Source organism: Eleginops maclovinus, chromosome 17, assembly GCF_036324505.1.
Source record: "Eleginops maclovinus isolate JMC-PN-2008 ecotype Puerto Natales chromosome 17, JC_Emac_rtc_rv5, whole genome shotgun sequence".
Lineage (NCBI taxonomy): Eukaryota > Metazoa > Chordata > Actinopteri > Perciformes > Eleginopidae > Eleginops > Eleginops maclovinus.
The window spans coordinates 2,384,508-2,408,510 of NC_086365.1; the positions used below are offsets into that span (position 1 = coordinate 2,384,508).

The 24,003-nt window shown below is 41.4% G+C and overlaps 1 protein-coding gene across 7 annotated transcripts in view; it reads right to left on the bottom strand.

The window, feature by feature from the left end:
* The window catches only part of LOC134879245 (ELKS/Rab6-interacting/CAST family member 1-like), a 115,332-nt gene that overhangs the window by 85,512 nt on the left and 5,817 nt on the right, over positions 1-24,003 (bottom strand). For 4 of the 7 annotated variants that reach the window (XR_010167813.1, XR_010167814.1, XM_063905647.1 and 1 more), the window contains exons 2-8: positions 20,703-21,539; positions 19,470-19,547; positions 19,128-19,283; positions 4,473-4,729; positions 4,198-4,369; positions 1,622-1,696; positions 716-871 (exon numbers count right to left, since the gene is read on the bottom strand). Coding sequence is in view for 4 of the 7 variants with exons in the window: in XM_063905647.1 (XP_063761717.1) it covers positions 716-871; positions 1,622-1,696; positions 4,198-4,369; positions 4,473-4,729; positions 19,128-19,283; positions 19,470-19,547; positions 20,703-21,191 (1,383 nt within the window). In the remaining 3 variants the exon portion in view is untranslated. Of the gene's footprint in view, positions 1-148; positions 242-715; positions 872-1,621; positions 1,697-4,197; positions 4,370-4,472; positions 4,730-19,127; positions 19,284-19,469; positions 19,548-20,702; positions 21,540-24,003 lie in introns of all 7 variants that reach the window. The other 3 variants (XR_010167812.1, XM_063905645.1, XM_063905644.1) reach the window with 1 other exon arrangement.

Consider the following 24,003-nt stretch of genomic DNA (forward strand, 5'->3'; position numbering starts at 1 on the left):
TTTGAACACATGAGTATGGTTGAATAGAGTTATAGTTGCTAGGAATCTACACATCTACTCAAGCAGCAGCCGTTACTCAGTCTACCTGAGAGACAGAAATAATGAGAGGGTTAGAAAGAGCACGCAGACACACAGGCGTGTCTCTTACTGCAGACATCTCCCGCTGGAGCTCATTGGCTCGTTGCCTTAGCTCCTCCTTCTCTGATTGGCTGAGAGTTAGCTCTTCCTTCAGCTGCTCAACCTGGCAGGAGAGGAAGGCGTCACCACGACCAAAACAGATCAGCCACAACATTAACAGAACACCACAAACCGCACGTCCATTCACCTCACATGCTGAAAAGATGCATGAAAACACCTTTCATTTCATACATGATATATGATCAACTACAATAGGTTTTCATTCATAATACAAGCTGGTAATTGGTTTGTGCCTGTAAAAAAGGTCTTTAGGAATAATATATACTCTTCTTTGATAGCCGTGAATTGTTTTCGGTTACCAGGGCCTTAATTCCACAGGTTTTCTCACATAAACAACCATTAAAAGTTTCATTGAGGATATAGAAAAGAGGAAAAAAAGTCTGTTCCTGAGACTAAAGCTGTAAAGAAGTCAAATTAATACCCAGGAAGCATAGTCCTGCAATCTTTTGAAACACAAAAAAAGACATTACACGTGCGTTGATGTGTGAGCTTGTGTGTGAGTGTGTGAAGGTGTCACCTTGTTCTTCATGAACTTGGAGTGGGATCTGTAGACCTCCATTTGTTTGATCTCCTCCTCCCTCTCCTCGCTGCTCAGAGCTCCGTTGGACTTGAGCATGTTCACCTCGTCCTCCAGCTCTCTCAGGCCGCGCTCCATCGAGCTGATCTTGGCATCCTGGCAGGACATCAACATGTTAAGGTAAGAGACCAGGTGTAGTCAACTAAACCTGGGTCATAAATACTGCAATTTAAATATTTTGTGGAATATTAAAAAAAAAAAAACATATGAAGGTAACATTAGCTCGACAGAGAAAATAAGGGATGGAACATGATGTTTAAGGCAGGAAAGTCTAATACTGAGTTACAACAGAATGTTTGTAAATCATCATTATAACAGAAATGCAGTGTAAAAATAAAGACGCTGACATTGAACAACTATGAACCTGTTTTTGTTATGTACTCTTCAATTCTTTAAGTTTACCCATTCATTTGTCCTGGTAATACAGTGGATAAACATCTGTGCCACCACCAGAGGGAGCAATTAGAAAAAAAATATTGGGAATTTAAATGTTTTTTGGTAAAGTAGTTAATAAAGTCAATCTTTTTTTAGATGAATGTACTGTATGGTTTTATGCTATGTGTTTTAAATCATAGTATTAAAAGACAACATTATAGTTATATTAAAATAAATTATATAGCGCATTATAAAGTGGATATTTGAGGACGATATCAAGGTTTGGGAGTTTCAAAGAAATCATCTTTTGAAGAATCTTTCATCACAAATAGTAGCTACTGTACAGTATGTACAGCTTACTACAGCATTAATGGGTTTCCAGACATAAATGTATTTTCTCTGGTTCTGTAATACTCTGGGATAAAGTGATGGCGACAAACATGTCCATGCAGCAATCATTGATACATTTACCTTCATTTCAATGACCGTCTGCAAGGCCTTGGTCTTGGTTGATTCTGGAGCTGCCTCGTATCTCCGGTGCAGCTCCTGAGGGACACACAAACCTCGCTGGTCAGCAGGCAGGAGGACGGGGGACACAGGGGGTCGGAGGGAGGGAGGAGATGGTCGTGTGGGAGGACAGAAGGCAACAGCAACGGATGGAGGGGGGTGGAGGGAGGGCTGAATGGCCGGAGTAGGCCGTGGAGCGGGAGCAGGGAAGGACGGCGAGTGCTGCAAGGCAGGATGGACGGGGGAGGCGAAGACAAAAGAGGGACGGTGGGGAGGACAGGAGGATGGGAAGACGACGGTGTGGACAGAGCGGCGGAGGCAACGAGGGGAAGGCGCGGGGAAGGAGTCAGACGAACACAGTTGGTGATGGCGTTTGGGGGAGAAAGGAGGAGAGGGTTGAAAGGTGGGAGACACATGGTATGTAGGGGGAATAGGGATGGAGGGAGTAACTGGAAACGAAGGGGAGATGGGGATGGAGGGGGAGACAGGAATGAAGTGTCTCCTTCTCGCAGGGGCTTTCAGCATCCTCGGGTCGATCCGTCCGTCCCACATCCTTCAGACTGTGAGGAGCGCTGCTAACTAAGCTCACACTGTCCAAGCCTCTAATGTGGAGGAATGATCCAACGTGACAGTCTCAAATGATGCTAATGCAATTAATAAGCTCCCAGCTTTGAAGTCTTCAAATTCAAAGACATCTAGGATGGCCTACAATTTAAAAAATTCTAAATTGAAAAAACAAATCAATTATGATGAAATCCAGTCTTATGGCCTCAAAGGCTTGAAAATCCAACATCAGGGTGCCAGTTTCAAGCTCCCAGAGCAGCGTACAGTGATAATCACTGACAAAAACAAGAACTAAACTCGATTTCTGTTCAGAAAACTTGCAAGATTCCCTAAGAATTCCCTGAACCAGCCTATTTTTCAATGAAGTCCTATACGTCTGGCTGTTGTAACAGCATCAAAACTCACAAGTCAAATGAAGTGAGAGCAAAGGGGGATAGACATGGGGGGGCGATTGGGGTTAGGATATAAAGGCACAAAAAGAAAAAGAATGGACAGGGGGAGAGAGTAGGAGAGAGGGAGGGAGTGAAAGCAGAGGGGAGGACGCAGCAGTGTATGCATCACTGCCTCTCTTTGGAGGAAACATACTTAGGGGCTGACACACACAGCTAATGCACGAGCAGAAGCACAGAAACACACGTTTATGAAAGGGGGAGTAGGGTGGCTTCAGGCGCTAGCATACTGAATGCTCAGAGCACACGAGCACACACACACACAGACACACACACACACACATGCACACACAGACACACACACACTTAGGTATTCCCTCATTTGGTTACCACAAGCTGTTGAGATCAGATCTTCTAAAAGGAGATGTAACGTGAAATGTAATCACTATTAATTACTTTGTTAATAATACTGAATTTGTTTTTACAGCTCGTCTTTCTTCTCATAGAGAAGTCAAGACATTTCACTGCTGCAGATCAGCTCCAGTATTTTTCTGAAAATAGCTGCAGGGATTTGTCTGTTAATTAGAGAAATAGCAGAGTAGCAGGACGTGTGCAAGACAAATGCACAATTGATACTTCTACGTGTATTTCTGAAACTATCCTCCAGATGTTGCATATTCTTTGTCCTGTTTTTCTGAGGTGTCATCTGCTTGGCAATAAAAATAATCTGTTGTCAAATACTGTCCAAAAACAGGAACTCTGTCCAGCACTCTGATGCAATGTGAAGCAATTTGGGCCAGAGAACATGTGTTAGTGAGTAGGAATGTTAGCGTTTTAAAAATGTTCAGAGACAAAATCCTCTTGCAGCCTCTGTTTCTCAGTCATTTGCTGCCTATGGTTCATTGTGTGTGTGTGTGTGTGTGTGTGTGTGTGTGTGTGTGTGTGTGTGTGTGTGTGTGTGTGTGTGTGTGTGTGTGTGTGTGTGTGTGTTTCCTCCTCACAGCTGTGGCCCTGCATTAGTTGCCGGTCATAAAAGAAAGGTTAGTCTGAGAACAGTTGCTTTGCATGTTTTCAGAGAAACTGAAACAGTTGTCAACCTGGTGGCTCTTAAAACTTTTCTTGCGATCCACTACATAATTATTCCTTACCCTAGATTATGTCCTCCTTACTTTACTTATTTCCTGTTTGGTAAATGAACAGCCATCCGACATGTTCAAGACATACAAATGAAAAGACAATCAAGGGTATTTTTTATAATGAAAATAGCATTTGTTACTGAAAGGTTTCATGTCTACATTTGTTCATTTGTTGTTCATTGACAACATCTGTCCACTAGAGGGAGGTGCTGTATAAAACAACACGCTGATGAAAGGAGAGTTAAGACCACTGAAAGATATAAGAAGAGAGATAAAAAAGGAACTGGTGTGCATCCATGTGTTGTATTAAAAGTGAATTATGAGTGGGAGCAGCCTGGGCTTTGCCTGGATATGACGGTTTGTTCTGCACACACCCACACACACACGGGAATGCTTGAATGCACTTTGTTTCTTCTTGGCGGGTCACATGCAGACACAATCACACACAAACCTCTCTGAGTTGTAGCATCTCCTTGTCTCGTTGCTCCAGCAGCCCCTCCAGTTGGTGGATGGTCATCTCAGCATCGGCCAATCGCCTCGTCCGCTCATGGTCCTCCTCGGTTGCCCGTGACGACAGGCCTTTGCTCTGCAACATTTCCAGGAGCTTCTTTATAGATTCATCCCTGTTACAGAAGAGTAGATTTAAAGTTACACTTTGCACTTCAGCAGCCTCAAATGCCAGCGAGAGGCCCCTGGAATCACGACGCAGTAAAGGTCTCACTTCACCTGGCAGTTAGTGTGTGTTTCTGTGTGTCTATCCTCAGCTCCATCTCCTCCACCGTCTTTCTCAGGAGGAAGAGCTCTTTCACGTGGCGCTCGTACTCGCCGTGGAGACGCAGGAAGTTCTCCTCTGTCATTTCCTGAGGGGAGATGGAATGGTTTCCCAGGTGACCGGACTCGGAGTAGTCGGACTGAAGGAGCTGGTTGAGGTCTCGCTGGATCCTGAGCTCATCCTGTAACGCCTGGATGGTGCACTGAAAATGCTGCATGGAGAGGAAGGAGACAGATTCAGAACTGTTTACAGGAGAGAGGGACTTTGTTATGAAGATGCTAAAGAGATTAAAATCTTATTCTGGTTTGAGAACTGAATATATGGGCGTGAATATAACTGAATGAGTATTCACACTTTAATCAGGTTTACTTCTACGAGGAACTCAGATTTCAGGGTGTTTAATCTTTGTTTTTAGTAAAGCAGCAAATCCTGGCCTCAGTTGAATCGACTACAAAGCCATTAAGGGAAAAAGGGAGCCCTAGCATTCGATAACGGTTCAGTACATACTCTTGGTATTGAATAATTAAAGCTGGTGTACCTATAATGGATATTGATGTCCAAAAAGGCACTGATATGTTGAGCTATACTATTAACATCACTTGTCTGCAGCGGTCCATAGGTCAATGTGTTGGTTTAAAGAAATCATTAAGTTTGATTGATCGGTTGTTGGATTAACAAACAGTCTGATGAATGTGTGTGAGTGACAGGCTGACTGAGGCAGCACACAGTGTGTGTTTGTCATATTTAATGTGTGAGTGTGTGATAAAAGTGTGTTGGCAGGTATTGTACATATTACTTACATTTTGATTTAGAGAAACAGGACATGACTACTGAGTCAGACAGGAGGAGAGTCTAAACTGTGTGTGTGTGTGTGTGTGTGTGTGTGTGTGTGTGTGTGTGTGTGTGTGTGTGTGTGTGTGTGTGTGTGTGTGTGTGTGTGTGTTGTCACTATGATGTCCCCAGCCATCACTTACTTGCTATTTTATTAATCAACATTACAGAGAGAGAGTAGAACATAAAAGGAAGAGGGAAAGCAACAGAGGAGGGTGTAGGCAAACGAAAACAGTTCCTCGATATTAGGGAAGAAGAGAGAAGAGAGAAAAAAATACTTTTTGCACAGGACAGAAACAGGATATAATGGAATTAGATTAAAGCCACTGTCTTTATACAGTAGTTTGGCTTTTTGTTGCATGACAACCAGCGCAGTGCTTCCTGCTTTGTTCTGTTTATTTTTATAGATCCATAGAGACGAATGTGCAGAATATGGCACTAAAACACAAAATCCTTTTGTTATTTTGTTTGTTTGTGTGGGCGAGTGGGTTTGTCTTCCGGCTAATGCAATAGCTCTGCATGCACAAATACATCATTATATACTGTAATCTGACAGGACAACACACACACAAAGACCCACACATACGCATCAAGAGCATCCAAAAGCATGTCATGGATGTGCATGTACTGTACACATCAATAGTTTTGATTACAGATATGCAAATAAAATCAGTGTGATGCTGAAGCCAAGCAAATACATTATGCACACACACACACACACACACACACACACACACACACACACACACACACACACACACACACACACACACACACACACACACACACACACACACACACACACACACACACACACACACACACAGCTTCAAAGAATTCAAGGTATCTCTCCCTTGCTCACACACACACACACACACACACACACACACACACACACACACACACACACACACACACACACACACACACACACACACACACACACACACACACACAGGGGATGTGTCAGTACTCCCCCTAACACACACACTTAGCTGGAATGCGAGCTGAGAAATTCCAGACCACAAGAGAAGGAGACGCAAAAGAAAAAAGAGGGAGGGAAGTATAAAAAGGAAGCAGGAAGGAAAACAGAGAGGGAGATAAGGAGAAGGAAGAGAAAACAGAATGGTAAATGTTTCCAGCAGAAAAAGAAGGAGAGAGAGAGGGAGAGAGAGAGCGAGAGAGAGCAAGAATACAAGTAGTGTTTTTCTTCTCAGTTTCTGCCGAGTCGTCTTTCGCTCCTTCACCCTGTGACCCTGTCTGACACTTCCTCAATACACAGGGGACTGAGACCAACAAGCAGACACACATACGAGCAAATCAGACACATTCGTAGGCTCTGATTACAGTGGGAAAACACAAACAAGTCATGCAACAACACGCACAGCCAAACATGAAATGAAATAATTATTATTTCCCATTTAATTTCCTAACTACGTCGAGGAGACAAATATTTTCTTCAGATGTGTAAGGGAAGGATGGAACAAATGTCAACAAATCAGAACTTGTTATATTGATCTACATATTATCCAAGCAGGCACATTTGAAAAACCCCTTTGGCATTAGGGAAATGTAAATGATGTTAATTAGCAAATTTATGACTGTACAAAAACGGCATCACAGCAGACAAACTGCCTGTGCACCAGACAGTCAACACTCAAACTCCTATCATTAAATGATGAGTGTAAAACCATCCCTGGTAACCTACTCAAAGACCTGCACTATTACAGCCTCCATGGAAAGGTTAATGACTCTTTAGTGATAATTAATCGGCTCAATATACATTAGCATTACAGCAGCGGCTCCCAGGTTTTATTTGTTGGGACTCCTTACAGACAAGCAGGTAAAACTCATTTTCACTTTTAGTAGCATGGAGGTTTCAAATGTGTGACTTTTATACAAAGGGTCGAGACCCAAAACCACGTCGTGGTTGGAATACAACTTGGATACAATATGATATTACAGGTTTGAAAAAAAGTAAAATATTTTTTGCAAAAAAAAAGGGATTCAATTCAGAAAAACAAATGACTGAATTGAGGTTGCATGGAAAAAAACTGAGTAAAAAAACAAACAAATGGTCCCTTGTTGTCTAAAAGGAATGACTCTACATAAGTAAATGTATATTCAGAGGAGAGGACAGAAACCTGTTAGTGAATATGGTGATAATATTTTCCATGCGCTCCTCTCCCCCCTCGGGGTGCTGCTCATCTGTCGTTCAATATTAACCATCTTTCCGTTTTTATTCCTCCGCCTCATCCCTTGATCATTCTGCGCCCGTCGGGTGAGTCACGCTACCCCCCCTTCCTCGAACACACTGTGACAGAAATACATACACACACACACGCTTGGAGGGACAAACACACGTAAAGCACACAATGATGCCCCCATACACACACACACTGTTGGAGGCAGCGGTCATGCTGTAATGACCGTCAGCAGTTTCGCCCACTCAGGCATAAGATAACAGATTAACACACTCCCTCTCTTCTTCCTCCCAGGATAAAGGTGGAGGAGGGAGAACATAATGAAGAGGAGGAAGACAAGCACTGAAAATCTCATTTTCTAAAAGATAGATTCTATTCTCTGATGGAAGAAAATAGCATCAGATTGTGAATATGGAAACAAAGCAGAATAAGTACGGATTAAAGAGATTCACTGACGGAAAAAATGAAGAAAAAACAGCAACGAGAGGGTGAGAAAAAGTGAGGATGAAATGCTGTCCCTGATCAGTCCCTTTGAGACCAACATGTGGGTCAGCAGTGGGTTTAAAGAGCAGCATCACTTCTCACACCAAACATTCAATTTAGATTTAAATATGTGCAACTTTTGTAACTAAGATATAGAAACACAGAACATCTTGCCTTTACCATAATTAACATAAAGCCAGCCAACATTTTCGATATGACTTCAAGTCTGCAGCAAATCTGGATCAGCTCATTTGTACGCCTGTTTTTAGAGATGTGGGTAAGGAGGAAAAGAGAGAGGGTTGTATTTTCTGACACTTTGTGACACTCCTTGCACACCGGGGGACACATATTTATGTATACAAGACAACAAAAAGTGCATTTTGCATAATAGGGGACCTTTAACATCAGACGTGTCAGGTTGTTAGAACCAGATGGACGGACGGACATATGTACGGATAGATTTTATAGCTGGAGTGTAGAAATATGAGCAGAGAAAAAGGGGAGTAACTGCACAGTAATTCTGTTCATTCCTCACTAACTCTTCCCAAACCCAATCCTTATAAGGGAAGATTTGGCTACTGCAGGCCTCTACACACACACACACACACACACACACACAAACATACTGAAAGGGAGAGAAAGTAGAGGGAAAGCTCACAAAATCACAGCCTTGTAGGAGAAGAGGGAAAACTGACGCTCTCTTTCCTTTCAGTTTCAAATCTCTCCGCTCTCCATTTCTTTCCACTATTAAACCAACAGCAGAAAAACAGTGCCATTTATTTCACTCTATTAAGTCGATATTTCTTTTCTTCTTCTACCCCTCCTCTTTTTCTCAGTAAATTCTCTCCATCTTTCTTTTCCTAATCCATTCATCCCTCTCCCTCCCTCTGTCCATCTGCCATTCCCCCCCGCTACCATTCCCTGTATTTACTGTATTCCCTCTTTCCCTCCCTCCTTCTCTTCCTAACCATACTCTCCATCCTGACTAAGTAAACACACAGGTTTGGAGGGCCATCTGTTACTGAGGAGCATGTGAGGAAAACACACACACAAAACAACACCAACACATTTAAATGCAGAGAAAATAGATGCCGTTTTCTGAGGTTTTTATCTTTTACTTAGGGGACATTTACAGTATGCTGATATAAGCACACCTACAAGGGGAAAAATGAGTCATAATGAGCAGAGGATGGAAAAAGATGCCAACAACAGAAGGAGGAAGAGGAGGTGGGCAGGGAGATGATGGTCACTGTATTTGAAAGCACCTTTAATCATGTGTCAAAGAGGCTTTGCTGAGCTTGCATGCTGTCTTTTCCTGCATCATATTCTCACAGTGGAACACATTCACTCAGATCCAGCTTCAGCCCCCCCCCGCAGGTGACTGTACAGTAGCCAGGATTTGAAGAGAAAGGCTCTTCTTCTGTTATTTTTATAACAATAAACACGGAGTAAAAACAAATCGGATCTGTGACAGTTGAGCATTTTAACTATCAGATAAATATGGGCTTTAAAGAGGCCCTATAGTGCTTTTTGTGCATGTAAATGGTCTGCAAAGCCTAAAATCCCTGTGTTCCCTCCAGAGGGAGTTTCTCTCCCTCAGCTGACCGAGAGACAGCAGAGCTTAAGATCTGCAGTTGAGAAGCGTGACTCCTGAGGAATGCACAGAAATGTTTGCACAATCCTTCTGAGTGTATTTGTGTTTGTATTCGTGTGAGTGTGTGTGTGTGTGTGTGTGTGTGTGTGTGTGTGTGTGTGTGTGTGTGTGTGTGTGTGTGTGTGTGTGTGTGTGTGTGTGTGTGTGTGTGTGTGTGCGTGACAGAGATTTTTCTCCTTAACTCTATTTCCATAAATCCTTCCCCCCCTTCCCTGCCTCCTCCACATCATCCATCGAAGAGATTAACATCCATATTTAAACAAGAAGCTCCCACAGTCATCTTGTCAGTTCTGTAAAATCCAGATTAAAAGTTAAAACAGATGTGACGTCAAATAACAGACAATCCACACAATGATTCAGACATTTTCCTTCCTTTCATTCATCTATAATGTTCCCTCTTTCTTCAGCCCTGACATCATCCATCTTACATCCACTCTTCTTTTCTCCCCCTATTTCTCTCGTGTCACATCAGCACCCATCAGTCCCTCAATTTCATCTGCTGCTTTCAGCTCGATCTGCCCTTGCCATCCACTTATCTCTCCTTCGCTCCTCCCTCCTCCTAGCGCTTGTCCCCAGCTTTTCAATTTGATCTATCCTTCTCATCCACTTTCCTATTTTCCTCTTTCTTCCTCTCTACATTTAACACGTCTACATCTCGATCCATCTTCCTTATCCATGCATCTCCTTTCCTTTTTCTTTTAGGTCTATGCTGGGGTAAAGATTTCAAGGAAAGCATTTTTTCCAGCCAGCTGGCACATAAACTAAAAAAAATGTCTGTACAGTAAACGGAAATCTTACAGAGGCCATCCTTTTCTCTCGCTAACTGAACCAATGAGGACTAGATCAATGCCAGCTTGGAGTAATGGAATTATAAAGGAAGGATGCTCACTTTAAATCCAGGTGTAATATCGTTTAACATTAAATGTTTTACTCAGTCAGCACACAAACTGGGACAAAGTGTATTATTAAATCTCCTGTCTGTAAATCTAAATGATTTCTTTAGTGTGCTCTTTAAAAAACAAGTGAATGAATCTCATTGGTTGAGGTAATCTAATTTATTTCAGATGGTTTTAGCACTTCCATGGAATTAGAAGAGTTCTGGTGGCACCATCTGTTTACGCTTTAACCCAAAGGCCTGAGTTTCTGTTCACAGAGTGGAACAAAATCACTCAACTGTCCCTTCCTCTCCCCTTCTCTCTGTCTCTAAATGTGAGGCTTTGACTGAAGAATGACAAAAGGAAGAAGAAGAGAAAAGGCAGTCTCTCCTTTTCTGTCTCATACCTCTTGACCTCAGGTTAAATGTGGTCCAGGTGTAACGGAAACCTGCCTGTGTGGGTTAACCTCCTTACTCATACAGTGTGATAAAGAGCTGGCAACACATAGGACATTTTTCCCACTGGTCTCAGCAGAAATGAAACACAACTACTGGGCAGTAGATACCCCAAACTACTTGAATTGTTTTGACAATTTTGGCTATGAACAAACTATCCTCCAGCAATTCAATAATACGATGTACCTGAGGCTGACAAATATAAATCAAATCACATTGAGAATCCTGAAGAGGAAATGAATTATCATAGAGACAGATTCCCTCCCTCTATAGAGGACCACACACATACACACACCTTTTTTGCAGCCAGCATCAGGTTAAATAATTGAAGAGAAAAAAAACTGCTGCTGCACTTCCTCCAACACACACACGACTTCTGACATCACAGCAAAGCCACAGACCTTCCATTTCCAACATGGGTCCAAAGAGCACAGCCACTTTTAAACAGTTTGAATGCTGACGGGCTGCTTTTAATTTTGTCTTCTTATGTATGTATTTAATTGAAATTGTTTTTATTTTATTTTACTGTTATTTGGATTTGCTCCCTCGTCTTGTCACTTGATGTGTTCTTTATTTTTGTGACTTACTGTGCAAAATACGTGGAGATGTATACATTATACATGAATCACTAACTCATTTGAGCCTGTCTTGTTTAATTTTTGTCACTGTCAGTATTTGCAGAAAATAAGTAAAAGACAATTCAATAAAATAAATTGTTATATGCAACTGAAACAAATGCTTGATAAAAAATAATTAAACTGTAGCTGCAGTATAGAATAGTCCAAGAGAAATACACTGAAATGTGCATGCAAGTCAGTCTCCATATGCACATACTGTACTGCTTAGGCCTATACACACGCAAATACAAATACATAAATACAAACAAGCAGCCAGTGTTGCAATATGAGCTTAGAGGCGCACACACACACACACACACACACACACACACACACACACACACACACACACACTTATTTTTATATAAAAAGACAAATTGTCCTGATGCACACATGCTAACAAACACGCAAGGGCACAGATTCCTCCCTTCTCTTCTTATATCACAAACAATAAAACATTGCATATTTCCAAATTGAGACACATGCTTTATAAATGTACATCAACAACCACACTCATGTACATATTCAAACACCCCTTAAATGTGTATAACTGCTGACTAAACCTCATCACTACAGGCATATGCACCATCTCCCCCCTCTCTCTCTCTCACACACACACACACACACACTCTCACCATTGCACACATGCTGGCTCTGACGTCAAGCGGCTGGCCTGGAGTACAATACATGATAGATGGCATCTAGCAGCTCCAGAGAGGAACGGACAGAGTGCTTATTGTTCAGCTGGTATGATTCAGCGCCGGGACACACCACAGAGAACAGTGAGCAAGGAGAGCACTGGCCAGAAACGTCTTAAATGGAGAGTTTGGGAATTGCATTAATTTAAGTGCTCATCAAGCATGTCACATTAGATCTTTATGCAGAGCAGGGAGAAGTACTCAGATCTTGTAACTGAGTAAAAGTAGAAGTACCAGAGTGTAGGAATACTCTGTTACAGTAAAAGTCCTGTATTCTAAATGATCCTCCAGTGAAAGTAGAAAGTACTCTCATCTAAATGTACTTAAAGTAGCGACAGTAAAAGTAGTCATTGTTTGATTGGTCCATTTCAGAATAATATCTCTGATATGTTTTATAATTATTGATCATTAAAGTGTTCTCAGAGCTGGTAAAGGTGCAGCTAGTTTTAATGGCTCTGTATACTGCAGGGTAGCTGCTGAATTTACTCCAGGTGAACTAAAGTCTGATTTAAGGGCTGATTATATTTACCATCATTAACCCAAATCTGTAAACTAAAGGGATTAAATACATGTAGTGGAGTAAAAGTACAAAGAAGCACTGAAATGCTCAAGTATAGTCCCTCATAATTGTACTTAAGTCCAGTACTTGAGTAAACGTTCTTAGTTTCTTTAATTCTTTGAAGTGATATTTTGTTAAGAAAACAGACATACATACAGTGGGGCAAAAAAGTATTTAGTCAGCCACCAATTGTGCAAGTTCTCTCATTTAAAAAGATGAGAGAGGCCTGTAATTTTTATCATAGGTACACTTCAACTATGAGAGACAGAATGAGAAAAAAAATCCAGGAAATCACATTGTAGGATTTTTAATGAATGAATTGGTAAATTCCTCGGTAAAAGAAGTATTTGGTCACCTACAAACAAGCAAGATTTCTGGCTCTCACAGACCTGTAACTTCTTCTTTAAGAGGCTCCTCTGTCCTCCACTCGTTACCTGTATTAATGGCACCTTTTTGAACTCGTTATCAGTATAAAAGACACCTGTCCACAACCTCAAACAGTCATACTCCAAACTCCACTATGGCCAAGACCAAAGCTGTCAAAGGAGACCAGAGACAACATTGTAGACCTGCACCAGGCTGGGAAAACTGAATCTGCAATAGGTAAGCAGCTTGGTGTGAAGAAATCAACTGTGGGAGCAATTATTAGAAAATGGAACACATACAAGACCACTGCTAATCTCCCTCGATCTGGGGCTCCACGCAAGATCTCACCCTGTGGGGTCAAAATGATCACAAGAACGGTGAGCAAAAATCCCAGAACCACACGGGGGGACCTAGTGAATGACCTGCAGAGAGCTGGGACCAAAGTAACAGAGGCTACCATCAGTAACACACTACGCCGCCAGGGACTTAAATCCTGCAGTTCCAGACGTGTCCCCCTGCTTAAGCCAGTACACGTCCAGGCCCGTCTGAAGTTTGCTAGAGGGCATTTGGATGATCCAGAAGAGGATTGGGAGAATGTCATATGGTCAGATGAAACCAAAATAGAACTTTTTGGTAAAAACTCAACTCGTCGTGTTTGGAGGAGAAAGAATACAGAGTTGCATCCAAAGAACACCATACCTACTGTGAAGCATGGGGGTGGAAACATCATGCTTTGGGGCTGCTTTTCTGCAAAGGGACCAGGACGACTGATCCGTGTAAAGGAAAGAATGAATGGGGCCATGTATCGTGAGATTTTGAGTGAAAACCTCCTTCCATCAGCAAGGGCACTGAAGTTGAAGCGTGGCTGGGTCTTTCAGCATGACAATGATCCCAAACACACCGCCAGGGCAACGAAGGAGTGGCTTCGTAAGAAGCATTTCAAGGTCCTGGAGTGGCCTAGCCAGTCTCCAGATCTCAACCCCATAGAAAATCTTTGGAGGGAGTTGAAAGTCCGTGTTGCCCAGCGACAGCCCCAAAACATCACTGCTTTAGAGGAGATCTGCATGGAGGAATGGGCCAAAATACCAGCAACAGTGTGTGGAAACCTTGTGAAGACTTACAGAAAACGTTTGACCTCTGTCATTGCCAACAAAGGGTATATAACAAAGTATTGAGATGAACTTTTGTTATTGACCAAATACTTATTTTCCACAATCATTTGAAAATAAATTCTTTAAAAATCCTACAATGTGATTTTCTGGATTTTTTTTCTCATTCTGTCTCTCATAGTTGAGGTATACCTATGATAAAAATTACAGGCCTCTCTCATCTTTTTAAATGGGAGAACTTGCACAATTGGTGGCTGACTAAATACTTTTTTGCCCCACTGTAGCATTGTAGGAGCCATGAATGTCAGAAAGTGGTGATTTATGTTTATCTATTAAAGCTTTTAATTGTTTATATTTTTGCCATTTGTTCTTTGTTTACAATATTATCAACTATTATTTTGTGAGCAACTATGGGTTGGATCAGTTGGGTCACATGGGTATGGGCGGCACTCATAGTAAATATAATCACCTGTGTGAGGTGTGTAGAAAAGAGGTGAGAGGGTCGCTGGACTTTTGGTTGACAGCAACTCTTAGATGGCTGGATAATTCGGATTTGGTCCCTGGATGTCATGGTTACAGTCATGAATGCTAACTGCTGCTTGCTCTTTGCTGAGTGTGTGTTATGTCTCGTCAAATTTGTTAATCATGTTTATATTATGTCATGTCTTGTTTAGTTTCAGCTGTTGGTCCTGTATGTTTTAGTTTAGTCAAGTCACTCATGTCCAGTCCTGTCATGCACTACCTGTTTTATTTTGAAATGTTTTCCCTCTGTTGTGTCATGTGTAGTTTTATTTCTTGTCTTTTGGTTTTCCTTGTGTCTGATTGTTTCATTGTTGTCACCTGTTGCCCTCGTGTTTCCGCCTCCCTTTGTGTGCTTTCCCTCCGTTGTGATTGTCAAACCCCGCCCCTGATTGGTTCCACCTGTGGCTCCCTACCTCATGTTCAAATAGTCCTTGTCTCCCTTGTCTTGTTGTCAGTTCGTAATCGTCTTCATGTGTTCAAGTCAAGTGTTTTTCATGCCCTGGACTTTACCTAACTTTGTATTTTTGTAAAACAGCTTTGGAATAAAGCTCGCCGTTTGTTTGTACCCATACCTGCCTCCCTTTTTGCTGCACTTGGGCCCTATTTCCCCAAACTCTGACAGTGTGTGTGTTTATTCAGTGCAAACTGACCACTGTTAGAAGTGCAGAGGGTCAGAGATACAAAAGGTGTGTGTTTGAGTGTTAAATAGAGAGTAAATACAGAGAAGAAAAGAACATAAAGGAGATATAAAGTAACTTTTCCCTTGTGCATTCCACACATTCCTTCATTTTTTTTCTTTCTGCATGAAACACTGTACTTACCTGCTGTGTTCAAAGGGATGGTACAAATTGGGTGGACACGCTCACACACCCACACACACAACCGAGATCAAAGCAAGACACTGACTAGTGCTAACAGAGCATCTGTGTTCAGGTCAGTAGATTTATCAGAACATGGTGTGTCCGTTCTACTGCATTTGGTTCTGTGGCAAAATGGCTCCCCAGGCCCAGATTGAGAGTGAGGAGATGATATAGAAGGACAGGGGCCCGTGAGAGAAAGAATCTGAGAGTGGGAGTGAAATGTTGAGACACGGAGGACCAGTGAGGAAGAGATGGAGAGTGTGGTGACAGTGAGGAGACGCTGCGGGGAGAGGATATTAGTTGATGTGGGAAGCGAGACACGAGAAACCAACTGGCGAGAGGGAGGGAGAGGAGGGGAATTTAAAGCTCAGTGGGACAACAAACAGAGACTGCCATCTAATCTGAATGGCAAAATTTAAATCCACACACACACACACACACACACACACACACACACACACACACACACACACACACACACAGAGTAATTATGTAAGACAAACTTTCTCCCAAACAGCTGTGCAGCAGCAGCAGGATCAGAAGCACTGTAACAGTGAGCCACTCCCTCTTAGTATATTTCAGTCAGACACAATCACACAATAACCAGAACAGTACAAAATAACATGCAGAATTAAATTTTGTGATTTAGCGTCACGTAGTTATTTTTGTACTAGATACTATCACTGCCTTTAAGAGCTGTTGGGACAGCTGGGTACTTCAGTGCTGGTGGCCCATATGCAGTGTCTGCTGCCCAGGACGAGCGATTGAATCCATCTTGCCGAGTTTCAGGCAATGTCTTCCCCTCTGTCTCCCACCTTCAACACCCTATCTCTCAATAAAGGCACTCTCTCTCTCCCACAAAATGTAAAGAAAAAATAAAAATAAAAAGCTAACCTGCCATTCTGGAGGTTTTTGGACAGACTTCCGAATTCAGAGACAGGCTTAAAAACTACAATAAAATGAAACTACAGACTTACAAAAAGAAAGAAATGCTCAATTATTCGATCCTCAGACCAGTAAATGTTCCATTAATGACTTGAATTAAGAAAAGGATAAATCGTTTTTTTTTTCAAACATCATCGAATGATCATGCTCAACAAAATGTTATATGTTCTTATCAAAATACACACTCACTCCTGCCTTAGTACATGAATCTTCTCCACACTCAGATGTAAAGTATAGATGGAGATGTTGGTCATGAGGGTTATGCAAAAGGTTCTATTTTCAGTAGGTCTGTGTGTATGTGCAACCTGTGTTTATGTGTGTTAGTATGTTAATGTCTTTAATCGTGTACTATGTACTATGCATGATGGCCTTACGGGGAAAATAAAGTATATCATAATGACAATACAACAGACAACAGGACATTCATTAATATGATTTTGTTGCAGATTATCATAGCATTATTTATTGGATCTGCCTAACAAGTACCGACATGAGATAAGGAATGTTGTAATGGTTTTAAATCTACGGTTGTAACAATATGAAAGGCAAGGAGTTATGATGAGAGAGTGCAGACAGAAGGAGAGGAAGAGATAAAACAGTAAGGCGGGAGGAAGAGAGGTGTAGATAGTGTGAAGAGCGTGAAGGAGGAGGCGAAAGAGTGAGGAAGAGTGGAGGAAAAAGCATGGAGGAGGAGAAGGAGGGAGGACGGAGGGTGGAGATGATATGTGCATTCCTCAGCAGGGGCGTGACCAAGCATGTGTGTGTGTGTGTGTGTGTGTGTGTGTGTGTGTGTGTGTGTGTGTGTGTGTGTGTGTGTGTGTGTGTGTGTGTGTGTGTGTGTGTGTGTAAAAATTACTGGGAGGTAACTTTATTCGATTTCTAAGCCAGAGATGATGGCAAAGACAGAGGGAGGAGGGACTGAGGGGGGAGGAAAGAAAGCGAGAGCTGACTCACTGTGTCATGACAAAAATAGAAAAAGAGCAGAGGAATGAGTAAGAGAAGAGAAGAGCGAGGGGACAGAGAAAAGCCAGCAACAAACAGGAAAAGAGAGATTGAAGAGAAGCAAAGTGACGGGATAAAGAGAGCAGGAATTTGAATGGAAGCCTAGGGTGTGATTTGTTGGAGAAAAGGAAGGGAATGGAAGTGAAAGAGATTAAGATAAAGGGAATATCAGCCAACATTAGAGCAGGAAAAATTGTCACAAGTCTCAACACTCATGGTAAGAGGAGTGTGTGTGAAGGTAACTGAGTATTCCTCTAGTGTGTGGCAGGAGGCCAAATACAGAGACTGATCAATTTATCATCTGTTCCTTTGTTCTCCCTCACACGGCATCACTTTCAATAAGTGTGCACACACTCAACAGATTTATGGATGCACACAAACAGGCATACTGCACATGCACACACACGCATAAAACTGACTGTAAATCTTTTTAGAGAGTGATTTAATATCTTGTGATGTTATTCCTCAACCTTAAGTGCTTCCCCACAAATTAACTCAACGTTAAACATGTTGTCCAAGTCTTAGGCGAAACATCAAAGCAGCAGCGATAAGAGCACCTGTTAGGGACCGGAATGTAGCGAGCACTTTCTGCACCGGTTTGGAGATAAGAGCCAGTGAGTTGAGTCACCGTGCGGCAGCGATTGTGTGAGTGCATGATGTCTTGTGTAACAGCGCAGACGCGTGCCAGACTAGCTGTTTCTCCGCTCATCCAGATGGCTCCTGTACCAACAGACAGCTGGGAGTCCCTGAGCAGCAGCCCCGCTTCACCCGTTTACCAACTTCAAGGCCGTCTTACAGCAGCCAGACAAATCCACCAGAACAATCCATAGAGGAGAACATGCTCCCACTTGTGCCAGCTCATGAATTAGCATTACCCACAAAACTGATTTATCCCGGATGGATAAACCAAAGGAAAGCTAAAGAAAGAGTATTTTGCTACAAGTAAAATTCCTGCATTCAAAATCTTACTCAAGTAAAAGAACAAAAGTAATGGAATCAAAATATACTTAAAGTACCGAAAATAAAAGTACTCCTTATGCATTAAGGCTTAGGATCGTACATATATATTTACCATTATGATTATTCATGTGCTTTTATTAAAACTGGTAAATGTAGAGCTCATTTGAATAAGTTGATATATGGTTGCTGGATATCTTAACCTATAAATTCATGTTTATTTCATAACTAATTTAGATTTTGTATTAGCTAACAATCCAAACATAAAAAGTATCTAGAAAAAAAGTTGTCAAATAAATGTAGTGGAGTAAAGAATACGTTTTTGGCTTCTAAATTGTAGTGGAGTAGAAGAACAAAGTAACATAAACTGAGAATACTCGGGTAAAGTACCTCAAAATTGTACTTAAGTATAGTAGTTGAGTACCTTGTCTTCTATCCACCAAAAAAGTATCCAGCCAGGCCTCTTTCCTACCTGCGTCTCATCCTGCACCACCCTGTACTGCTCCTTCCACACGGCCATCTTGGTGACTTCGTCCTTCCTCAGCGCCCTCTCCTTCTTCAGCTCTGGACTCCAAAACGTCTTGATGGAGTTCATAGAGGAGCTCAACTTGGATTCTTTTGCCTCCAGCTAGAAGAAATCAAAATGGTTTTAATTCAATATTTATTTGGGACCTTAATATCCTCAATCATCTACTTGCCTCTTAATGTTACTCATTTTATTCATTACTTTTGGTTTGTTATAATTGCTATAAAATTCCAAGAGGAACACACATAGAAAATAGATTTAATAAAATGGCTCTGAGAGTGTCCTTACTTCTCTGCGCAGTAGTTCGTTCTCTCTCAGCACTTCTCTTAACTGCGTCTGTAGGTCTGACATTGCACCGTCTCTCACCTGGTGAATTAAATAAACATGTGAAATGTTAGGCCAGCAATATCTTCTTTTGTTGCTGCACGATCTCTGAAATGTAAGAAAATGAATATGAAAAGAAAGACTCAAACTTGACTACAAATATGCAGATATTTTTATTTTTACCAGTAAACTGTTTTACAACACACCTTTGCACACAAGGCTTTTACGCAGTACAACCCTAAGTGCATTATTAATAAGAAGAAGCTCCCCATAAAAATGTTTAATTCATCTTGACATTCAAACAGCAGTGTACCGAAGTATTAAAAATAACTAGGATGCATTTTTAAACAGACACTGCTTTGGTAGCTGGTGCAGGAAGTAAGAGTTAAGGAGGGATTAAGAAAGGATTTTCCTATAAGAGAAATAATTAGAAATAAGAGGGGGAGGGAGATATGAGAGAGGAAGGAGCTACATCCTTCAGGTTATGACTAAGAGTGGGAGGGAAGACCTTAGTCTATTTAAACATACTGTATGAATACCCACACAGCTTACCTATTATGTAGTTCAAATGTGACTTAAGAAACATATTGAACCCTAAATGGTGCAACAAAAAAATGAAACATGAGGAGAATTTATGTTTGACTTTTTTTTGTGCATTTTGATTATTATTGTTTGCAAATAGGTTATGATGTTATTGATATTTCATCTGTTTTCTTTGACTTTTCAAGCAATTGTCTTTAAAGATAACAATGAATTTTAGCTGAGGATTCATTTTTCTACACCCGACAAACCAACTGAACCAACATATTGTGTCTTTAAAATAAATACTTTCAACTATTGGAAGAGACAAAGAGTCTGGTTTGAATTAATAAAGTAAAGAAATAAAAAATGCATGCTTAAAATTACAGAAAACTCTGTAAAATTATAAAATGATATACTATAAATTGTATTCCTTCTTGAAAAATGTTAGATAACACTCTATTGTCATCTAAGTCATTTTCAGATTTTCTGTCGAAGTGTCAACCAACAGCTTTTCATATTTTGGTTTCCTCATACTTTTAACTGTATGTCAAACATTTCAGGCAAAAAAATTTGAAAACAAGATTTAGACAGACATAAACCAGATATGAAATAGAGTGTTGTTTGTCTTGGCTTCAGCGTTGCAATAATAGAAGAACAAAACACCGGGATGCTCACCTGTCTCATGGAGTGTGGCACAGTAGCCGCCTGTTGGGGGTGGTTTTGCATTTCCCCCCCAAATGCTATCGCATCATTGGGCATCATCCCTCCTCCCCCAGTGTTTATATTAGGACTGCTCCCCATGATGGCCGCCCTGATCCCATAGGGCACCCTGGCCCCCGCTCTGCCCAGCGTCATGGTGTTTTTTGGCACAGAGGGGTTCAGCCCGCTGCCCAGGCTTCCGATGCCCATTGGATCATCAACGGTGTCAGCGAAGTACATTGGACCCCCTGTTGCGTAGGCAGCATTCAGAGACTGAATATTCTCCATGGAGAGGGTCTTACAGGAACCTGTGAGTCCGCTGGAGCTGCTGCTGCTGTTTCTCCGGTGTCCAAGGCGCGGGGAGCGGGGGAGTCGTGGGGAGCGACCGGGGCTCCCCGACACCGACCCGTTACCGTTGGAACCAACAACATCCAGCTTGGAGACGGAACGTGAGCTTCCGTACATGGTTAGAGAATATGATGTGTATACCGTAGAGACAAAAGAGTTTCTGGTTCAAATGAATAAATGAAAGCAAATCAAAAACACATGCTTAGAATTACAGAAAACTCTCTTAAAATAAGCATTGGAGGTCCCAAAAATATCTGAAATGTAACAGCTGAAAATACACACTCCCTTCACTCTTCTACTTGATTCCTTCTTGACTTGAAAAATTCCGACGCAGTGTTGACATAGCTGTGATCAAGGACTTTCCACCCTCATTGTAATCTGTGGGCTTTATTGGAGAGCAGAATCAATACGGCTTCCCTTTAGATAAAGCGAGTAAATCCACAAGACCGGGGATGAAGGGATAACCTAAACAGAAAGGGACAAAGAGACAGAGTCTTAGTGATCAGTGGAGCAACGAAATACAAATTGAGTTACAAAGAAATACAGCTTTTTACCAGGTTATAGTTTAAAAATATCTACTTTTGAAACGTTTAATCTTGTTGTGTACTGTATTTATTTTAAAAGCAGGTTAAGTTCACATTTTACCAGCCAAAGTGCCAGTTTGTTCCATTGAACAGATGCAAAGGTACAGTATCACATAATCCAGTAGACAAAAAGGGAACGAAGACTAAGACTCAACAATGCTTTTCTACTCATTATAAAGACCATCAACGTTAACATATACAAACCAAAGTATAGGACACATTTGACGTGATGAAAGCACCAGATAAAAAGGCAGGAATTCTAGACGTCTCCTCTCGAACTGCTTTATCATCCAATAAAAGTTGTCAAGACGTTCTAACATGAATTACACGAGTCAACCTGCTGGTGGTGCCAAGCAAAAGTAGCGGGATTGGGCCCATGTAGTGGAATGTAACTGGGGACCTGGATTCAAATATGGACCATTGCCACATGGCATCCCCTCTGTCTCACTGTTTCAACTCTATCCTACAATAAAGGAAACGGAACGAAACGTAAAAAAATAAATAACGGGATTCCCGTAAATATCATAGGCTTCATTCTCTGGGTAACATGGATGTTGGTACCAAAATGTGTGCCAATCCATATTTATATGAGAGACATTTCACTAGATAAAATTAGAGCTACATCTAAATTCAAAGGAACAGCAAAGTCTGATTTGAATCATCTGACTCATCTCTCTTTGAGTGTTCCGGTACGTGAGGATTTGTGTGCTGATATAGTCAGTCTACAAACTAAAGAAAAACTGTTAGCTATATCCACAGACTCTGCTACAGACACCAGCATCAGCTGATGTGGCTCGCTTGTTGTGATCACACGATCTCCACCACCCGCCTCTCCTTCTGATTAAGACCACATTATGTCCTCAGGGCATCACATCAAAGTCACTGTCCTGCAGCTGTGTTAGACTGGGTGATAGGAGATAACATTCAGCTGGACTAACCGTCAGAAAGGGAAATAATAACTTCCTCCTGGATGAACTACATGTACTAACATAAAATAACCCACTTGTCAATTAAATCTTTACTGTTATCAAACTTTACAATGGTTTAGTTCAATCCAGGTCAAAGAAAACATGTAATCATAGCCGTGAAAAATAAAATGAAAACGTCACTCTTTTCACCATCTTCTGAAATGAATTTAAAAAGGTGTAGTGAGTAACATTTTGTTGTAAAATGAACATAATTCATGAGCACTGGCTCTCACATGTTGGTGATAAATGCCTCAGAGGCTTCAAAAGTTCTGAAGATCTATTTTCACAGGCGCCCTAAAACACCCATCAAGTGCTTGGCACAAATGTGTCCGCATGAACAACAGTAAGCATTTTAAACAGAGGTCAGAATGTCAGAGATTGTTGTCAGTGTGAAATGTAGACATTTGAGGTTTAAACACTAAAAGATTAGTATTATTTAATGCAACCTTAGGTATACTTCGGGTACCGTTATTGTTTCAGATAAGGAATGTTCTTCATTTGTTGTTCTTCACCAACAGTGGTGTAATCATGTCAGTGAACACATGACCCATTGAATGAACACACCATCTGATCCACACTCTCCCCTTACAAGATGACCCAGCGAGCTAACCCGCTTCATAAATAGTCCCCACACACATAAATAAAGCTTCGTTTAACAAAAGTCAAGGCCAATTTCCAAGATTACACAATATAACATTAGCGTTTGGATATCATAACGATATGAAAAAGCTTTGCATGTGTGTAGAATGAACTTAGTTTTGCTTTTAAGACATTTAAAACTATTCATTTGCTTGTATAGAGGAGATTCTTCACATCTCATTCAAGTACTGTAGTTTGTCTGAAATATCTTTCCCACAACATGTGGCCTCTTTAAATTGCTAACTACAATACAGGACATTACATTTCAAGTATGATTTACTGTGCAGCCCTTTGGTCGACCTCTTTTTATTTCCCTACGCCTCTACTCTGGGCCCTGACCCAGGCCTTTAACAGCAGCGCAAAAGTGTATCTTTCCAACTGATCTTCTGCTAGCTACAGCTTTTTGGCAGGGATGAATTTTCTGACAACCAGTCAGTTACACACTCAAACGCAAAGAGGGACCATCTGCTGTGTTCCCCCAAGGCCAAAAACACACACCTGGATAGAAAACAGGCCAGGACCCTGCCTCCAGCACAGACACACACACACACACACACACACACACACACACACACACACACACACACACACACACACACACACACACACACACACACACACACACACACACACACACACACACACACACACACACAAACATCTCACACACATTTAAAGTGTGTGAACATACACATGCACACAGAGCAAACAATACGCACTCAAACAAAACACATAAGA